The sequence below is a fragment of the Chenopodium album genome, chromosome 2, assembly GCF_948465745.1.
Source record: "Chenopodium album chromosome 2, dcCheAlbu1.1, whole genome shotgun sequence".
NCBI classification, from domain to species: Eukaryota; Viridiplantae; Streptophyta; class Magnoliopsida; order Caryophyllales; family Amaranthaceae; genus Chenopodium; species Chenopodium album.
Window position 1 is genome coordinate 81,525,980 of NC_137835.1, and position 17,571 is coordinate 81,543,550.

The 17,571-nt window shown below is 30.4% G+C and overlaps 1 protein-coding gene and 2 non-coding genes across 3 annotated transcripts; 2 read left to right on the forward strand and 1 right to left on the reverse strand.

The window, feature by feature from the left end:
- Positions 1-7,596: 7,596 nt before the first annotated feature.
- Positions 7,597-7,669, forward strand: TRNAR-UCU (transfer RNA arginine (anticodon UCU)). Its single transcript has one exon. It is a non-coding gene; the product is annotated as a tRNA-Arg (tRNA).
- Positions 7,670-8,328: 659 nt separating this feature from the next.
- On the forward strand, positions 8,329-8,401 carry TRNAR-UCU (transfer RNA arginine (anticodon UCU)). The gene has a single exon. It is a non-coding gene; the product is annotated as a tRNA-Arg (tRNA).
- Positions 8,402-8,496: 95 nt separating this feature from the next.
- LOC145589689 (plant UBX domain-containing protein 10-like) lies at positions 8,497-11,419 on the reverse strand. Its single transcript, XM_081646374.1, has 4 exons — positions 10,561-11,419; positions 9,663-9,836; positions 9,368-9,535; positions 8,497-8,819 (listed from the first exon to the last, which is right to left on the reverse strand). Exons 1-4 carry the CDS (start codon positions 11,167-11,169, stop codon positions 8,592-8,594), a joined length of 1,179 nt encoding a protein of 392 aa, XP_081502500.1. The 5' UTR covers positions 11,170-11,419; the 3' UTR covers positions 8,497-8,591.
- Between the last annotated feature and the right edge of the window lie 6,152 nt (positions 11,420-17,571).

Sequence of the window (17,571 nt, forward strand, 5' to 3'; positions counted from 1 at the left end):
ATTAAGGTGTGGCTCTAATAGTTCTCAATTGATTAAGGGTCTAACTTGAGCATAGATTGATTAAGGGTCTAACTTGAGCATAGTTGGAGTATATGATTAGAAAATGATTATTCTTTTGATTATCAAACTTGGTTTCACATTTAAAGTCATCAACTCAAAAATTTGAGTGGTAAAATAATTAAGAAAAATTCAACTCTTGGAAAGTTGATGTCTTTGCTCAATGTGTTATGATCACTAATTCACTATGAAGTGATCATGACACTAACATGAGCAATATAGCCATCATTAAGCACAAAATAGTTTCATCAAATAAATTTATTTCTATTATTAACTTTTTGTTTTTAAATTATTGCAACATGTAAAAAATGTATAATATTTATAAGGGCATGTTCACCTTAGCTTAATTTCAGTTTAGTTCAGTTTAGCTTCTAATTTCCTTCTCTCATAAAATATTCATTTTAACTCATTTCAATTCAGCTCCAATCAGTTCAGCTCAATTCAGTAAATGTGAACAGACACTAAATCCATGTGAATAAGGTGACAAAAAGAATGAAAAGAGGAACAATGTAATCAGAGATAGAGAAAGATTGTGTGCAACTTGAAAAATGTGGCATTATAGGCGTGTTCGGCAAAATATAGCTGTGAAGGTAGCTGTAGCTGTGGAGGTAGTTGTTAGCTGTGTAGGTAGCTGTTAGCTGTCAACAAGCTGTTAGCTGTGAAGATAAATAATTTAGATATGAGTGTTCGGTAAAGTAGTGGTTGACTAGCTGTTACATATAAAAATCAATATTTTATTTTTAAAACTATAGATTAAATTTTCAACAACTACTTGAAAAACTACCTCTAATTTCAAAAGCTGATGTTTCTAACTTTTCACAAAAGCTACCTCCACCACTAAAAGCTACCCTAACCACTACTTTGCCAAACACTCACATTTTTTGTTGAGTAGTGGTTTGACTTGGTCAAACCACTAAAAGCTACCTAAAAGCTACTCAAAAGCTAACACCGAACACGCCCTATATATGAAATTTCTATATAAGTAAATTATTCCCATACTTCAAGAACTTAAAAAGTATAACGGCATAAGTGTAACACCCTAAAAATTCCTTTCCTTTAAATACCCATTCTACTCTTTAAAATACGATTTAGGAATAACTAAGACACTACCGCCACCGTGAAAACGGCTAAGGCAATTATCAAAGATACACAGCGGAAGACTCAAAATTTAAAACCGTTTAAACAAGTCAACTCAAAAGTCAACCAAACGAAAATAAAGTTTAAAACCAAACAAACAAAGTCAAATAAAATCAAACTACAACTTGGAACCATTAAAGGCTCTTATTCAAAACCGTTCCAAAACCAAACCTTTGTGTTAGTCCACATAAAATATGTCATAAATAAATAAAGCATAAAACACCTCGTAACCTAATGAAAACTAGTAAGATTCACTCTTCTCTCATGCCCCATCATGATTATGCTTCAATACCTGAAAAGTTTATCTCTACTTGTTTCCACTACTATACTCTCCATTAAAAATAGGTCATCATAGGGCCAAGGTAAAGACATGGCCAAACAACAAACACACACAATCAGTAAAGCTGAGTACATAAGCGTAAATTAACAACACTAACATGCTTTCACCTATCAACACACTTACCTCATTGCACTTGTTTACAAGCACACACATCAATCAACAAAACACAATGACTAGACACTAAATAATTCATTTAGCGTTGATTACGCATCGAACGGGTTTCCTCCTACAAACCTCACCCAAATAAATTGAGGTTAACTGACACGGGAGCTAACCGTGCCAGCGACAAAACCACTCAAAGGTGGCGGAATTCCTGCGCATAATAATAAATAAAAAGGAATGTACATCGTCCTGTACTCCATTAGAAGTTATGGCTAAATATAAAACCCCATAACTCCCCCCATTGTTCATACTCAAGGTATATACGTTCCAAGAGTTTTGGTGCGTAATCTCTTTCACTTTACGTTATTTACCTTTTATTGGACTTGGTGATGGCTCTCAAAGCATCAGAAAACAATCACAATAATTATTCAATCAACCAAATTAATTCTTGAACACTTAATGACCACATATTATTTAATGTTGAATCCTTTTTAATTCTACCTCAGTGTCAAAGACACCTTTAACGCATAAAGCGCCAAAAATCCTATCCCTCGGTGTTAAAAACACCTTAAGTGCACAAAGGCACCAACATACAATTTATTCCTTGTGTACATATACACTTATATAGCTTCTTCCTCATGCTTAAAGCATCAATAAAAATTATTTGAACCATAATAAAATTCCTTTTCAATATTCCAAACATAATTAAACATGTAGTTTAATTAATCATGCCTTCTAACATGCCATAAATAAAAATGTGGTTCAAACACAACATGCCCAAAATATAATCTTCCAATCCATAACCATCACAAATAATTCATGTTTCCCAATTCAATCACAAACATCATAAATTCACAATTCCATACATAAAGCTTAGCATGATACTACTTGTAATTGATTGAAATCAAACCTAGCATGATTCTACATCATCAAAATATGCTAAGTACGCGTACGTACCTTGAGTACGTTTTTAAAATTGCCACGACTAGTAGAAATTGCTTACTTCAAAGTCTCCTACTCATTAAATTCATAATAGAGTATTAATATCAACTCTAAACAAATTTCCAGCAATATATACTATTTTAAAACCCCTCATAATTTAATTAAAGTAAGCTGAAATTATATTTAAAACACCATAATTAAGTCCCAATTAATGGGTAATTAAAATTTCTTCAAGAAACATAATATTAAGTGTTCTACATAAAATTCCAGCACTTTATTATGATTAAAACTTGCTGTAATTAAGCTTTAAAACACTTAAAACAAAGGCCTACCCTATTATACATCATAATCCTTCAATAACTCATGAATCAAGAACCTAGGATTTCAAAAATTGGGGCTTTTTAATTAAAAACCAAATCTGAAAATTAATTAACATAATTACAATAACCAAACATTAAAATTAAATCTCCAAACTCACAATTTACAATTAGATTAAAGCCTAGATTAGATTTGGGTAATAAAGATTTGATTTTTTTAAAAAAAACCTTTTTTTTTTTCTTTTTTTCGAAATACGCGACTGCCGACAGCAGGCCGGCGCCACTGCCGGCTGGTGCTGGTGGTCGGCGGCCCACCGGTGGTGGTGGTGCGAACAAGAAGGGGAAGGGAAGGAGAGAGAAAAAAAGAAAAAGAAAGAACAAAATAAAGTGAAAAGGGAGAGAAGTTTACCTTGGGTTTTCTCCACTCTAGGCAAAGTTGAATTGCCTCATAAGAGGGATATTTATACCCCTTCTCTATCACCCCCTTTTACCCTAAACTTTCCTCCTTTAGTTTTTCCTAATCCCTTCCCTACTAAAACTTGTTAAAAATCATAATTTCTTAAAATAAAACCCCAACTTTTATTAAATAATTAATTAAACAAACTTTCCTTTAGTAAAATATTCCCAACTTACATGGGATAAATAATTAAAACATCATAATTAAAATGCTAAAATTATTTAAATACCCTTATAAAATATATATTTTAAATAAAATACGTATAAAAATACGGGGTATTACAATAAGGATGTTTCTACGGTGTCATTTTTCAAAAAATGACACCATAACATGATGATGTGTTATGTTATGATTGGTCCATTTTTGATTTATTTTTAAAAGCCTAGATTTACTATACATGTATGTATTATTGTAAATACATGTATATTTTGTAAAGAATATGTAATTATAGCTTTTTAAAATCTATTTTTTTTTTCATCTTATCAAAATCATTTTCCAAAATTGAATTATAATTAAAATCTAGAAATTAAAAAATTCATCATTGTTCATCATCAATCTTCATTCATGATAGTAATTAACCACTCCCATAATCTTGTATAATCTATTCACAACGAAGATCAAAATTCTGACCAAAATTCCGTCCAAATTCGTTTACAAATTTTGTTTTAGGGTTCGATTGATAATTTTGATTAATGTAAAAATCACATTGTTTGATAGTTTTGAGGATGAAAAAAGCATTAGGAATGTCTATTATGATGATGATGTAAAATGCATATCTTTCATTTTTTTAAACTATGAATGGAAAACGAGGGTTTGCTCTTCGATTAGAGTTCGAGTTTTTTTTTTTTTTTTCGCATTGTTTGATCTAGAATCTTGTTTTTCGATTTTTGTAATCTTTTTGTGGTTAGGTAATCACCTATATTTAGTTAGGTCATTACCTTAAAATTTTAGTTTTACTTTTGTAGTTGGAATCTACTTGTACGCTAATCGTATTACAAAAAAAATAATTTATGGAATTTTTATCATATAATTTTAGCAAAAAATGTTTTTGTGATCATAATCTTATTATATTTTGGAAATAATATTTTTTTGAATCATTATCATATCATTTTAGCAAAATATACTTATGGGATAATTATCTTATTATATTTTGGAAAAAATATTTTTGAAATCTTGGGCATATAAATTAGTGGCTATAATATTGAGATATTCCTAATTAGCTTTCATTCATCTTTTTTTTTTTTTTTTTTTTTTTTATTATTTTTTTTTATTAGCTATATATTAGATAATGATAACTTTCTTAAATTACATATTGTATGACCGTATATACATCTACATCCATAATTTTAGGACCCATCCTTTTTATCATTGTTAAGAAACATATTTTTTTGCCATTTTTATATATATCATATATTTATATTTTGTTTACAAAGTTATACAAATATAGCTTTGTTATATGATTTGCCCATTATTTAGCAATTTATAGAGAAATATTCTCCCTCAAATCGTTAATGACATTTAAGAGAATATTTTTTTAAAAAAAATATCAAAAAACTTCACATATAAGAGTTTACCAAAAAAATTTAAAAATTAGCTTTTTTTTTTTTTTTTTTTTTTTAATTAGCTTTTGTTCACGTTTTTTTTTATTTTTTATTAGCTTTTATGTAATGACCAAAGATAGTTTAAGTCATTACCTAACCCACAAACAACTTCGAGAAAACTTAATTACATTTATAAGATCAAACAGGGGTTGCGGAAGGTAAAAAAATTCGACCCACTTCATCTTCTACAAACTTGATACTCCTTGTTCTTTGACAAAATTGCACAATTTGAGTCTACATAAAGCATATTTTTGAACCATTTAAACCGAAATATGTCCTTTGCAAATACAACTAACATTGAATTTGGGAGTAGGGGGCTAATCTATGACATGATTCATGAACAATGATGAACGATATGATTGAACAATGATGAACGATGACGATCGAGCAATGATGAACCATGATGATGAACGCAGACCAACAAAAATCGAACAATAATGATAGAACAATGATGATCGAACAATGATGATGATGATGAACGATGAACGATGATGAACAATTCTTATCACGATGAATTCTAATTATAATTATAAAATTGAAAATTAATTTATATTATAAAAATACATTTTCATAATTTATAATTATGTATTTTTTTTTAAAAATGCATGTATTAAAAATAATACAAAAAAAATACAATTTTAATACATTGTGGACATTAAAATAATTCAAAATGAAAATAAAAAATACAAAATATAGGCCAATTATATTTTGCCACATCATCAAATTGTGGTGTCATTTTTAAAGAATGACATTGTAGAATGACATAAGCTTAAAATGTACTTGTACAATGTTTAGCAATATATCTAGGGCTCTAGACACATTAGTATGTTGGCTATAGACTACTCCATTAATTACTAAGCATGGTTTACTAATTACTACTCTGGAATCTTTACTTTTCGCCCTAATTTTGTTTTTGAAGTGTAAGTTACGTAACCAATACACTTGTTATCCTAATTATACAAAAGCGTAAAGAGTGTCCCATCAAGACACATCTCATTTTAACCGATACACTTGTTATCTAAATTTCTAATTTTACAAGAAGAACAAGAAGTGAGGGCAGAACAAGTTTTAATTTGTAATTATGTGGGCCCAATTATCAATTTTTGGAAGCAACATTTAATTACTACCCAAGGCCTTGAAGAAAGTTATAGTGTTGTTACCACTAAAAAAAAATATGTGGAATTTATTTCCATAGTTTAAACTTTAAAGTATTATTGAAATTAGTTTATTGAAATTTGCATAATAGCATAATAGCCTAACAAAGGTCTATTCATTTCAGCTTAATTTCAGTTCAGCTCCAATCAGTTCAGTTCAGTTCAGTTCAGCTTCTAATTTCCTTATAAAATATTCATTTTAGCTCAGTTCAGCTCCAACCAGTTCAGTTCAGTAAATTTAAATAGATCCTTAGAAGATAATGCAGAAGTTTGTGCACAATAACTAATTTTGTTGCATTGGTTATACTTATTCTCTTAGATAGATTAGGTGTCTTGAGAAAGTGTATTTTGAGTAGATTTTCTTGTATTCCAAATTTCTAATTATTTCAATTTTTTTTAGTAAAAATTTACATGAATTGATTGTTGACTTGACACTTGAGATTTAATGAGAACCTTTTTCTTTGCCTTTTTCTTTCTTTTCCATCTTTTACTCGTTAATGAAAATTTGGTCATGAACACCATAATTGCTTAGCCATTATCTTTTGGTCATGCTTTTATAAAGTCCTTTGATTTTAAAGGGAAGATGCATGATGTTTAAATGGATCAAATTGAATTATGAAAAATGAAAGATTTTTGATTGGTATTTCTGCAATGATTTAGATCAAGTTCTTTTGGATTAATCAACTAAAGTTAATTAAGTCCAAGCTGAATTTGGACATTGGCAGATATTAAGAAATTTTGTTCCCCTTTTTTCCAACTCAAGGCCTTTTAATGAGTGGTACTTTCATGATTTCATGACAATATGAGGAGGTTTAGCATCAACTATGACCTATGTAGTGTTAGAATAATTGGAGGATCAGGGTCCAAATAATTAAAAAGGATTATTGGATATTTTTATGACACGTAATATATAGCTATAGTTTGATATCAACCTACCTTCTAGAAAACATGCATGGTAAACATGATATAACTATTGGTATACAAAGAGCAAATAATTGATTTAGATCTATAAGAAAGAAAGAAAAAACCATATAGAAGTATGAACTTTTTTTAAAAGGAAAAAAAAAAACAAATGAAAAAAGAAAGAAACATAGAAGGGAGAAAGATCATATAAATTGAAATCTCGAGATTGATCTTAGCCTCTTAGGTCAGGTACAAAAAATGAAATTGTGTTGGAACAGTTCAAGATAGAAGTGTGGCATATCAATTACGGAGTAGAAATAAATGAAGCGAATTATTTTGTACTCTGTTTAATTCATTATTCATACTTTATTATGAAATATACAAATCGATATTTTTCAATTTTGTCAAACAAAGATAAAAGTTAGATAACCTTAAAAAAAGGGAAAAAGAGAGTTGAAAAAAAATTCAGCATTTCAATTTTTAAATTTGACTAGTACTTCGTATAATCCAAGTCCTAAGTGTATCATTGTATCAATGTACAAAAGTATAAAGAAAAACACTTTATGAATATTATTGTCACTAATAAGCGCTCGTGGCCTAATGGATAAGGCATTTGACTTCTAATCAAAGGATTGTGGGTTCGAGTCCCACCGAGCGTGTATTTAATTTTTTATTTTATTTTTATTTAATTTTATTATTTTTTGGTACCATTGAGTTTTGTAAGTTTTCCATAATTTTCATTATTGCATAGGGTCTCAAGGTCCTCCTAGCAATTACATATGAAGTACAAAAAAGAGATATATGAGACGGTGAAATTAACACATCAACTTTTAAAATAAAATCTAGCTTAAAGGAGCATTTTCCACATATTAATGTATTATATATTCCATTTAATATCTCCTATTCGTATTTTTCAAAGTATTTTATTTGTCGTATACTAGTACTTCATATTTAAAAACCCCTCGAAGTTCACTTGAAATAATAACACTCGGAGATTAATTTAGTTTACAAAATAGTTTTATTTTATGAGTCACACTAAGAATATTCTAAAAGTTCTCTACAAAAAATTACATTATTATGAAACAGGCTACAATGAAGGTACGACAAATCGTTTTATGATTTTTTTTTTGGTACCTTCACTTTAACAATAATCCAAAACATATGGTTAATAATAACAATAAAAATACGTTTTTTTTTTTAAAAAAAAAAATGTTTAATAATAGTAATAATAATAATGTTCAATTTTGTTGTGGAGTTGTCAAATTTATGAAGGTACTAAAATAGTAATTTTATTAGAGAGCACCTTATTCAACATTGAGCGCTCGTGGCCTAATGGATAAGGCATTTGACTTCTAATCAAAGGATTGTGGGTTCGAGTCCCACCGAGCGTGTCAACATTTTTTTTTTTAATTTTTTTTTATTTTATATATATATATATATATATAATAAATAACTCTATGCATGTGTATAAAGCACCAGGAAGTAATGTATCAGGACAAATTACAAGTAAATAGTCCATAAAAATAGAATTTAAACTTCCATACAAGATACAAATGTTTAAATATGATTATGAAGTATGAACTAAAGAAGGTCTAACAACAAGCTAGCTCTTGGATGAAGGCCAGCATCCTTTAAAGTCATGCCCAACTGATCAGCACCATAAACTTTTCTAGGGAAGCTTGATATTAATCTGTAATTTTCGATTCCGGGTAAACCCAGTGAATCTATGTAGTAGTAAATTGCTTGCACCTTGTCTGTTGCTGCAAAACTGTGCTCTCTTCGTTCACCATTCGGAAATCTTATTAATATCTACAAAAAACCAACGACATTAGGCAATAACTTAGCAAGCACTTAGCATGTGAAACAAATGTTTGTATTCCAGAATTTATAAACATAATACTAGTATTAAAAGTCTACAACTTTCATATATCAGTTAATCAGTATTTGTACTCAAAAGTACTTGCACAATTAGTCAATTATAGTGTAGTTTTTCAAGAAGTAAAGACAACAATAATTTACTGATGAAGTACTCTAGTACTAATTGTTAAACACCAAACAGAACTAACGAATAAATCGGTCTGGGAACAGGGCGATTTCTCTTGAACTACTGTCAAGACACTTAACAAAAAAGATCATCTAAGAGAGTCTTAGATGAAACTGCCTCACACTACATTATCGTGAGATATTAAAAGATACACTTTGGTTTAACAATGCGGATACTAGACTTTTCCGTATAATTACAAAGAATGATACTCATTATAGTTCCAAAAAATCTCTGATAAGAAAATTACTGCTTTACTGATATAAATAGTCATTTGTCCCAAAAGAGCTGAGATTTGAGAAAAGAAACAAATTACCTGAGTATTATTTGTTTTACTGGCCCTATTCTTGTGCAGATTTCCTTTATTTGCTGCAGCTGAATCTTTGACATGACTAGCCTTGTTCCGTATGTTAGATGGTTGTATTGTTGTTTCTGGTTTTTGAACTTTATTTTCTGCAGGTATATTCTTCAGCTTCTCCCTCTCCTAATTTTATTTTAAAAGAAGAATAATCAATAAAGAATATTTTTTTTTTGGTTAGCTTTTGAATTTGAAAATTTGATCACCATTCATCAAGGAATTGTATTCTTGTGAATGTGAAAAGAATAAAAACCTGGTCTAATTTGAGAGCAGCAAAATATGCAGCATCTTGTTCTTCTCTTAACCGACGATCCGCAATTCTTTTGTTTTCCTCTATAGCTCTTGCATTGCCTAAGGCAACTCCTTGTTCTTCCAATGTCCTCTGTAATATTTCTAGTAGTTCTGCTGGGGAAACTGGTCCTTCAATCTGAACATTTTTTAACATGAAACAGAATAAAAAGGGGATTAATAATTTAATTTGTTCATACCTTATCTTAAACATAAGGACTACATTCTTCTCAAATAATTAATTGCAGTGATTTGTTTGTTAAATCAATCTAGTTTGGTTAACATAAAGAATTTACCAAATCTCTAGCAATTAATATTGTCAGTAACAGATGTACCAAGGAGTTTAAAGAAATGGAAATTTCCCACAAATTAAAGACTTCCTTTTAATGTAATTAAAGTTCATATAATATCAATCAAGCATCAACAACAAGAAGGTGCCTAAGCGCATCTAATTCCAAAACCAGGTACCCGGATTTTTTGCTCAACCCAAGGTAAGATAGATCAAGTACATCTACCCATGAATTCCAATAAATATACTCATTAACATTAATACACTTAAGTTTAATATTCACCAAAGAAGATAATAAAAAAGAATTTAATACAGGTATTATTCAAAGTTTCAAACAACAGTACGGAGTACTTCACCAATAATTATAGCACCCTGCCTAATTTCATATCTTCACTCTCAAGATGAAAGATAATTTAATTTACAGATCATAGGTTATAAAAATGGTGGGCATGTGCAACAACCTCCACCCAATTCTTCTATGATTATTATTATTTTTTTTTCTTTTAAGTTTTGGGAAAGGGGGACCAAAAAATTATACAAGTATTAAATTTAACAAAACTGTATAAACTCTAACCTGTTGCAGCACAGAAATATTATCACCAGAAGCAGGAGCAATAACAGCAGAAAATGGAAAGCTAGCAGGCCTTAAGATCCCACTCATCTGCAAACCCTCACCTCTATCAGCAATGGCACCCCAACTAACAAAATTAGCATCAAGAAACTGAACTATAATCTCTGAACACAAAGTTTGACTGCAGAACTCTGCTGTAAAAGGATGATCAGGAGAATGTAAATACAAGAACATAAATTTTTTCTCATCTTGGGCAATCTTTAATGCTTGAATGAAACTACAAGCATAAAAGAATGGATGTGTAACTCCATAATTCTGCTCAAAACTATTCAAAAAGGCCCATTCATCATTTATCAACGCGGTTCCGGAGTCATACTGGGGTGGATATGATGGGAATTGAGGTGGTGGTAGAAATGGTGGCGGAGGCGGTGCAGGAAGGAGAACTTGATTTCTTCTTTCTCTAGCCATTACATCGATACCATGTCCCATTGCCCTTGAAAACCCTCCCAAAATATTTCTTGGCAGATTTATCATCCTTCTTACTATCCTACTATAGTTGGGAAAGTCTCCTGATCTTGTTCTTGAATTTTCCCTCGAATTAGAAGACGACATTTTTCGATTTTCAGGATCTTAGAGTTGGTATAGTAGAAATGTAAATTAGTTCCCAAGGACAAAATTTCTGGGTATGATAAATCACAAGGAAAAAAGAAAAAAGAGATGAACTGCTTGTTGTTCTAATGTTTTTATGTCAAAATCAACTTTGGATTCCTTCATTCATGTTTGTTTACAGCTAAACAAGATAAGGTAAAAATTCCAAAATTTGTGCTACTGATTTTCTATCCCAAATTGAGTTTTCACAAGATTTTGCTTTACTTTTGGAAGCATCTTAGGAGTGGGGTAAATAAGATTTAGTTATCAACTTTCAAAACTAGTTTCATTAGAAGATTAGTGTGAACATTGCACAAAGTTTAATGGGATTTTTATTTTAATCTTGATTCATTTGCTAGTCCCTTTCTTCGCCATTCCCAAGTAAGTTAAGTTTAAACCAGAAGTTCTATGACATAACTTCTTATCTTAAATTAGCCTCAGTTTTTCTGCAAAATATGTTACTTCTGCGTTACTGTTGTTGTTCAAGGAACAAAAAATAGGAGGGAATAATTACTAGAAAGTAATGCATATTAAGTAACTAGAAAGTAATGCATATTAAGTAAAATTTTCACTAAAGATCAATTTCTCAGTTAATACTCCGTAATACTAGATTGGCAAGATGATCATACATGTATGCAATGGACGACGAGAAAAAAATTGAGTTCTAATGTAATTCATACTTTGTACTACGTATATCTTTTGGCTTAATAGAAGGTGCAAAGACCGACAATAATTAACATATTTTGAACATAGTTTTCAAGTATATGTACAACAACTAATATTGTTGAACATGTTAAGATGATGAATACTTGGGAACGTAAACAACCCCATATTTGCTTTAATATGGTTGGCAAATATTATAAACATTTAGCATATAGGATGAATGATTTGATCCAAACTAGAATCTAAAGTGAATGCAGCTTTGCAAAACTTTTGACCTTCACAACCAAGAGAATCTCCTGTAATTACTAACAGAAATCAAATAAATTAATTTCTCTAGTTTTGTCTTCTTCACTAGAATTTCCTTAGCAGCTAGTTCATGCTTTGAAGGCAAATTCCTTTTAGTGGAACTTTATGTAAAGTTAAGCAGTCAGCCCCCAGCTTTTCTTCTTAAAGAAAGGTACAGAGAAAATAATAATTTAAAAAAAACCCATTATTGGTTATATCACATGGCTTCACACCCAAAATCCAATGAACTATCTCCATCTTCACTCATACAATGATATCAGAAGGATAGTGATCATACATCTAACAAGTTTTTTCTTATTTCTAATACTCGTACTAAACCAATGCATAATTAGATCAGCTGATATAGGAATTATGCTAGTGTACTCCGTGTTTTTATACTAAACCAACGCATAATTAGATCAGCTGATAAAGGAATTGTTCTACTGTACTTAGTATCACTAAAGGTCTTAGTTTCGTGCCTTTGGTAGAGTTCATCCTACCCCCCTCCCCTATATAAACCCCAACTCAACTTGAATCCGAATCAATCGGAGCAAACTAGTGGGTAAGGTACCCTCAACATAAAATAAAACACAATATCTTTAATGCTAGGAAAAGTCCTCGTATGATCTTTCCCTTTTTCCATTATTAATGTAGGTTCAATGCTGCAATGAACTGTTAATAATCACCCTTGTACAATACAATTCAATTATTAATCAGTTTATGATTTGGAGGTATTTTGTCTCAATCTTAATCACAAAGAAGGACATCTTTATCATATGCTCAGCATTATTTAAAAACTTTTGGCGCTTGCTCCTACGTTCAATTCCTAATCCTAAACTATTGGCAAAATACAGTAGGGTGTGGCTCCTTTTCCCTTCACCTTATCCATCATAGAATGTGGGGATTAGAGGTGGGTAGAAACTACACTCCTACATAAAAATAGGCAATACATCAACTCTATTTCTCTATAATCTTTTTTTTTTGACACACTATTTCTCTATAATCAAATAATAATAATATGCCCAATGATTTGTCCGAATGTAACTCACACTTTTCCAACTTCACACAAAGGATATTACGTATCTATTTACCAAAAATTATACTTATAAAATATTATGTATTGTTATAATGGTTATTTTTTATTTGTATACTCCATATAATTTTGGAGTTAAATTCCTCCATTCATGCTTATTATCAACAATCATCGCCGGACCACATGAGAAAGAAAATAAAAGAGAAGGAACAAACATATAACAAAAATTAAGTAAAAACAAAGTACGGAGTAAAATTTAGCCTATAGAATTAACCTCTAAAAGAGATTAGTGAATAGTGATAGTGAAATCCAATTCAACACTACTAAATATATATTTTTTTTTATTGTCGATTAGTAGTGTGTATCTACCCAACAAATAGATATAGTTATTCACTTATATTTGTCGAGAAGTAATCAAATTATCCATATATCGGTGATCAATAAAGGTTCCTTCCAATACAATATAGTCTCATACATTGTTATCATAATTCCTTTTTGGAGTACAAGCTTCACATTGACGTCAAATGAAGAGTAGACATTGCACATACACACAATGCTCGGGTCACATTCCAAATGACAAGAAGTGATAAAAGGTCTGTCAATTTTTTTTTAAAAAAAAATCAGAAAAGAAAAGTAAGGAAAAGCGACCTTATTCTAAGCTTGATTTTCTTCAACAAATTGACTTATTTAATAAAAGCAAGCATGAATTAGAAGTAGAAGTGACACCATGGTGGCATGGTACTCAGAAGTCATAACATTTCGTCGGTCACACACTCACACTATCTTATAGTCACGTTTCAATAATCTCAAAGTCCTCGCAAATTTTAAATCGACATAAAACCTAGATTAGAGCCCATAAAAAATTTAGGATTTTAAACACAAAAAATGAACCCAAACTAATCCAAAAATGTACATCCCGTCAAAAAAAAAAAAAAAAAAAAAAAAAAATACTTATACTCCATCTGCACCTAAATATAAGCCCCACGAACCTTGTTTTCAAATAGAAAAACCCGATTTCTTTTTTATTTTACTATATTCAATTTTAATCAACAATATGTCAATATATAATTCACCTCATTAAATCGTATTCTTTAAAAAAATGAGATTTTTATTTTAGAGACCGATTGAGTAGGACTTGACGATAACTCTAAAAAGAACATGTATACTCCGTAGTAACCAACACAAAATACTATCTCACGTATATTTGATGTCATCATAAACAACACTATAGTAGTATAGCGTATAATATTAATCAAAATTACAAACTTTAAGAAAACCAGTCAGCATTGAATTTGATTTTGTTCAAGACAAAATCATCATTTATAAAATTAGGTTGAATTCCATTAAGAATCTATACTCCTAAAAAGCCAGCTTTACAAAGGGGAGCCACTAAGCCAGGCATGCTTTCATTAACTGGGATAAACTTTTACTCTGACGTGGGCCATATATTATTATTCTTATTACCTTTTTTTTGAAAGAATTCTTATTACCTTTTTTATTTTTATATTTATTTTTTTAATTTAATTATCAGCATATTTTCCATTATATAAATTCATTCAAAGAGTAGTGGGGAATGTGAGGTGGGTCTATCTTTCTTTGTGAAAAGAAGCGACCTGATAAATATAAATAACATGTAAAGAGAAGCCTTTAGAAGTGGCAAGCAAACCCTGCCCAAATACCCTTAAAAGGTTAACCCAAGAGCTAAAAGGATTAGGTCCATAACTTACTGCCCCCCAAAATACCATATTTGCGCATGTAACGAAAGCCACTAAGATATCATTTTTATACAGTACATGATCATTCATTCAAATCATAATCACATATTTCAAATATGATACTCATTTACAACAGTCTAAGAATGTAGAATCTATGCATAAATGATGTCACTAATCAGTCTTTGATAGTCTCGAAAGCTAGACCCGACAAAACCAACATGAACTCGAATTATACTTAAAATGAGCAAAATGAACTAATCCATCCAATTTAACGTGTTTTGCACGGCTGATTAATTTGCGTTGCAATAGCTCAATTACGACCTAAATTAAATTTTTAAAAGACCAAATTTGACATGAACTGAAATAAACCCAATTGAGCTCGAAGCAAATCAATTATATCAGATATCAAATATCAAATTCGAAACCTAATTCGATTAAAATGATTCAATTTTCTATCTAGAAACAATAAACCTAGAGAAATAAATTGTGAAATAAATGTCATAGAAACTATCCCATATGGCATAAGAGAATAAGAGATGCATATAACAAAAACCAGTAAGGAATTACTACCCATTTTTGCCTTTCTTATTTTTTTCATTAAACAAGTAGCTGAAAATTGTACAATGGGTGCAGGACAGCAATAAATGGCTCAAAATACAAGCCATTCAAGTAATTTTCCATCAGATGGAAATGCCATAATTTTGTGTCAATGACAGTGGGCCTAACCATCTAATCGCACCAGATTGAGCGTGTACAACCGTTTCAAGCAATGCATTTACTTATAACACCCACAGTTTACTCCTGTTTCTTCTTCTGAAAGGGAGGTGATATCTGCCGACCCAAATGTGTTAATTTCATGTCTATAAACCAAAAAAGATCCAATTTGTTATAGATAGAGGTTATCGTCTAGGGTCGCTTAAATACTGGTAGTCCTAATACTCACAAGCCTCTAAAGTACTACCACAAATCCACAATCATAGAACGTAATAGAAGAAGTATGTCAACGACAAGTCTTTAAAGCATTACCATTACTTATTTTCTACGCGTCTATGCCATCCAAATTCCAAAGTACCAAAAGATATGAAAATGGACAAATTTAATGACCTTGGAGATTTACTATGATTTTCTCTACATGATAGATGATACAAGAATATATACATAAAAAAAAGGATGGAAAATGCTCCATTAAACTTCTTTATGCCTTTTCAAAATTCAGTTAAGATTGGTACATCAAGACTATTTGATAGTGACAAGAGTCAAGAGGTACCCTTTGAAGAGCACATGCTTGACTTGCCGAAAGAAATAGAGCATCAATAGAAACTTCAATAGTGCTAAAATTTATGTGACAATTACTCTTTTCTTTTTTTAATTCTTTCCTTGCCTTCAAAACGAACCATAGTAGACTAGTAGTAGTATACTGTAACTGATTGGTGAACTTTGGATGATTTCACATCTCTTTTAGGAAATTCAAATTGTCAAGAATTTCTAGAGTGTCACCAACAACAGTTTTCTGAAATAAAAGAACAGAAATACAAACATGCATATCAATAAACACAAACGGGAGCCTCTGCTGCCGTGCACATAAATTTTTTAGGTAAAAGCAACATGCACATGGTGCACATTTTAGATATGGAGTATATAATTAACTAATTAAGGTACTCCGTGTTAACAATAAAAAAAGCTAATATGGTTGATACTTGTAATGTATTTGTGAGTGGTAACTAAGAATTAAATTCCGACTATATCATTGTCCCTTTAGATTACCACAATAAGTCAATAAGTATCCCTAAGTAATTAAGGACAAATAATTAAGCCTTCCTTTTAATTTGTTATCTAATGAATATAAGGCTCAATTAGTCATTATTATTTCCAAAGGTAAAATAATAAAAGTCTGGAGTTTTTACTTCACAGTACAAAGAAACTTCAAAAGAAAGATTATAATAAGATTTCTAAATCATTATTATTTAGATATGATCTGAAATAATATGGCCCATTTTTGAAATTTCAAGAATTCAAGCCATGCTTTTAACCCCACCAGTATAGCACTAGCTTTCAATGTGGTACCAACATCATGATCTTAATGGTACTATAGTTTCACAGGACATAATAATGTTCAAGGATGGAAAAAGCAGGTTACAGGTTTACAGGTGAGGTTAGTGGAAGGAAAATGCAGTCAGCATTATTCACCATTTAAGGCAAAAAAAATTGTTTTTATTAAAAGTAAGAAGCAAAAATTCCAAATTACTGCACTATGGGAAGAAATTTTTTGATACAAATCATCACCAAGATTTTGACCACTCTTTCTCCAGTTTCTGACAAAAGAATTTATTTAGTTAGCCAATAGGTGGTGTGATAATTCACCACTCCTTCTCACGCTGATAGTATAATTTAAACTAGTAATGTTGCAACTAAATTCAAGAGGACATTGTATATAGTAATATAGCTAATATTCTATAGAGTATAGGTTAAGATTCATTTGATATTTATAACTTTATTTATATAAAGATGTTGCTTTATTAAATACGGAGTACACTACATTCTCAAATCTATGCAGAATACTGGTAAGATAAAGTCGTGTACATTTGAATCTTTTGGAACCCGCTAATACTAGGGTTTAAATTTTTATTTTGACAGCACGGTAAGTTATAATTCCTTCTCATTTCACACACA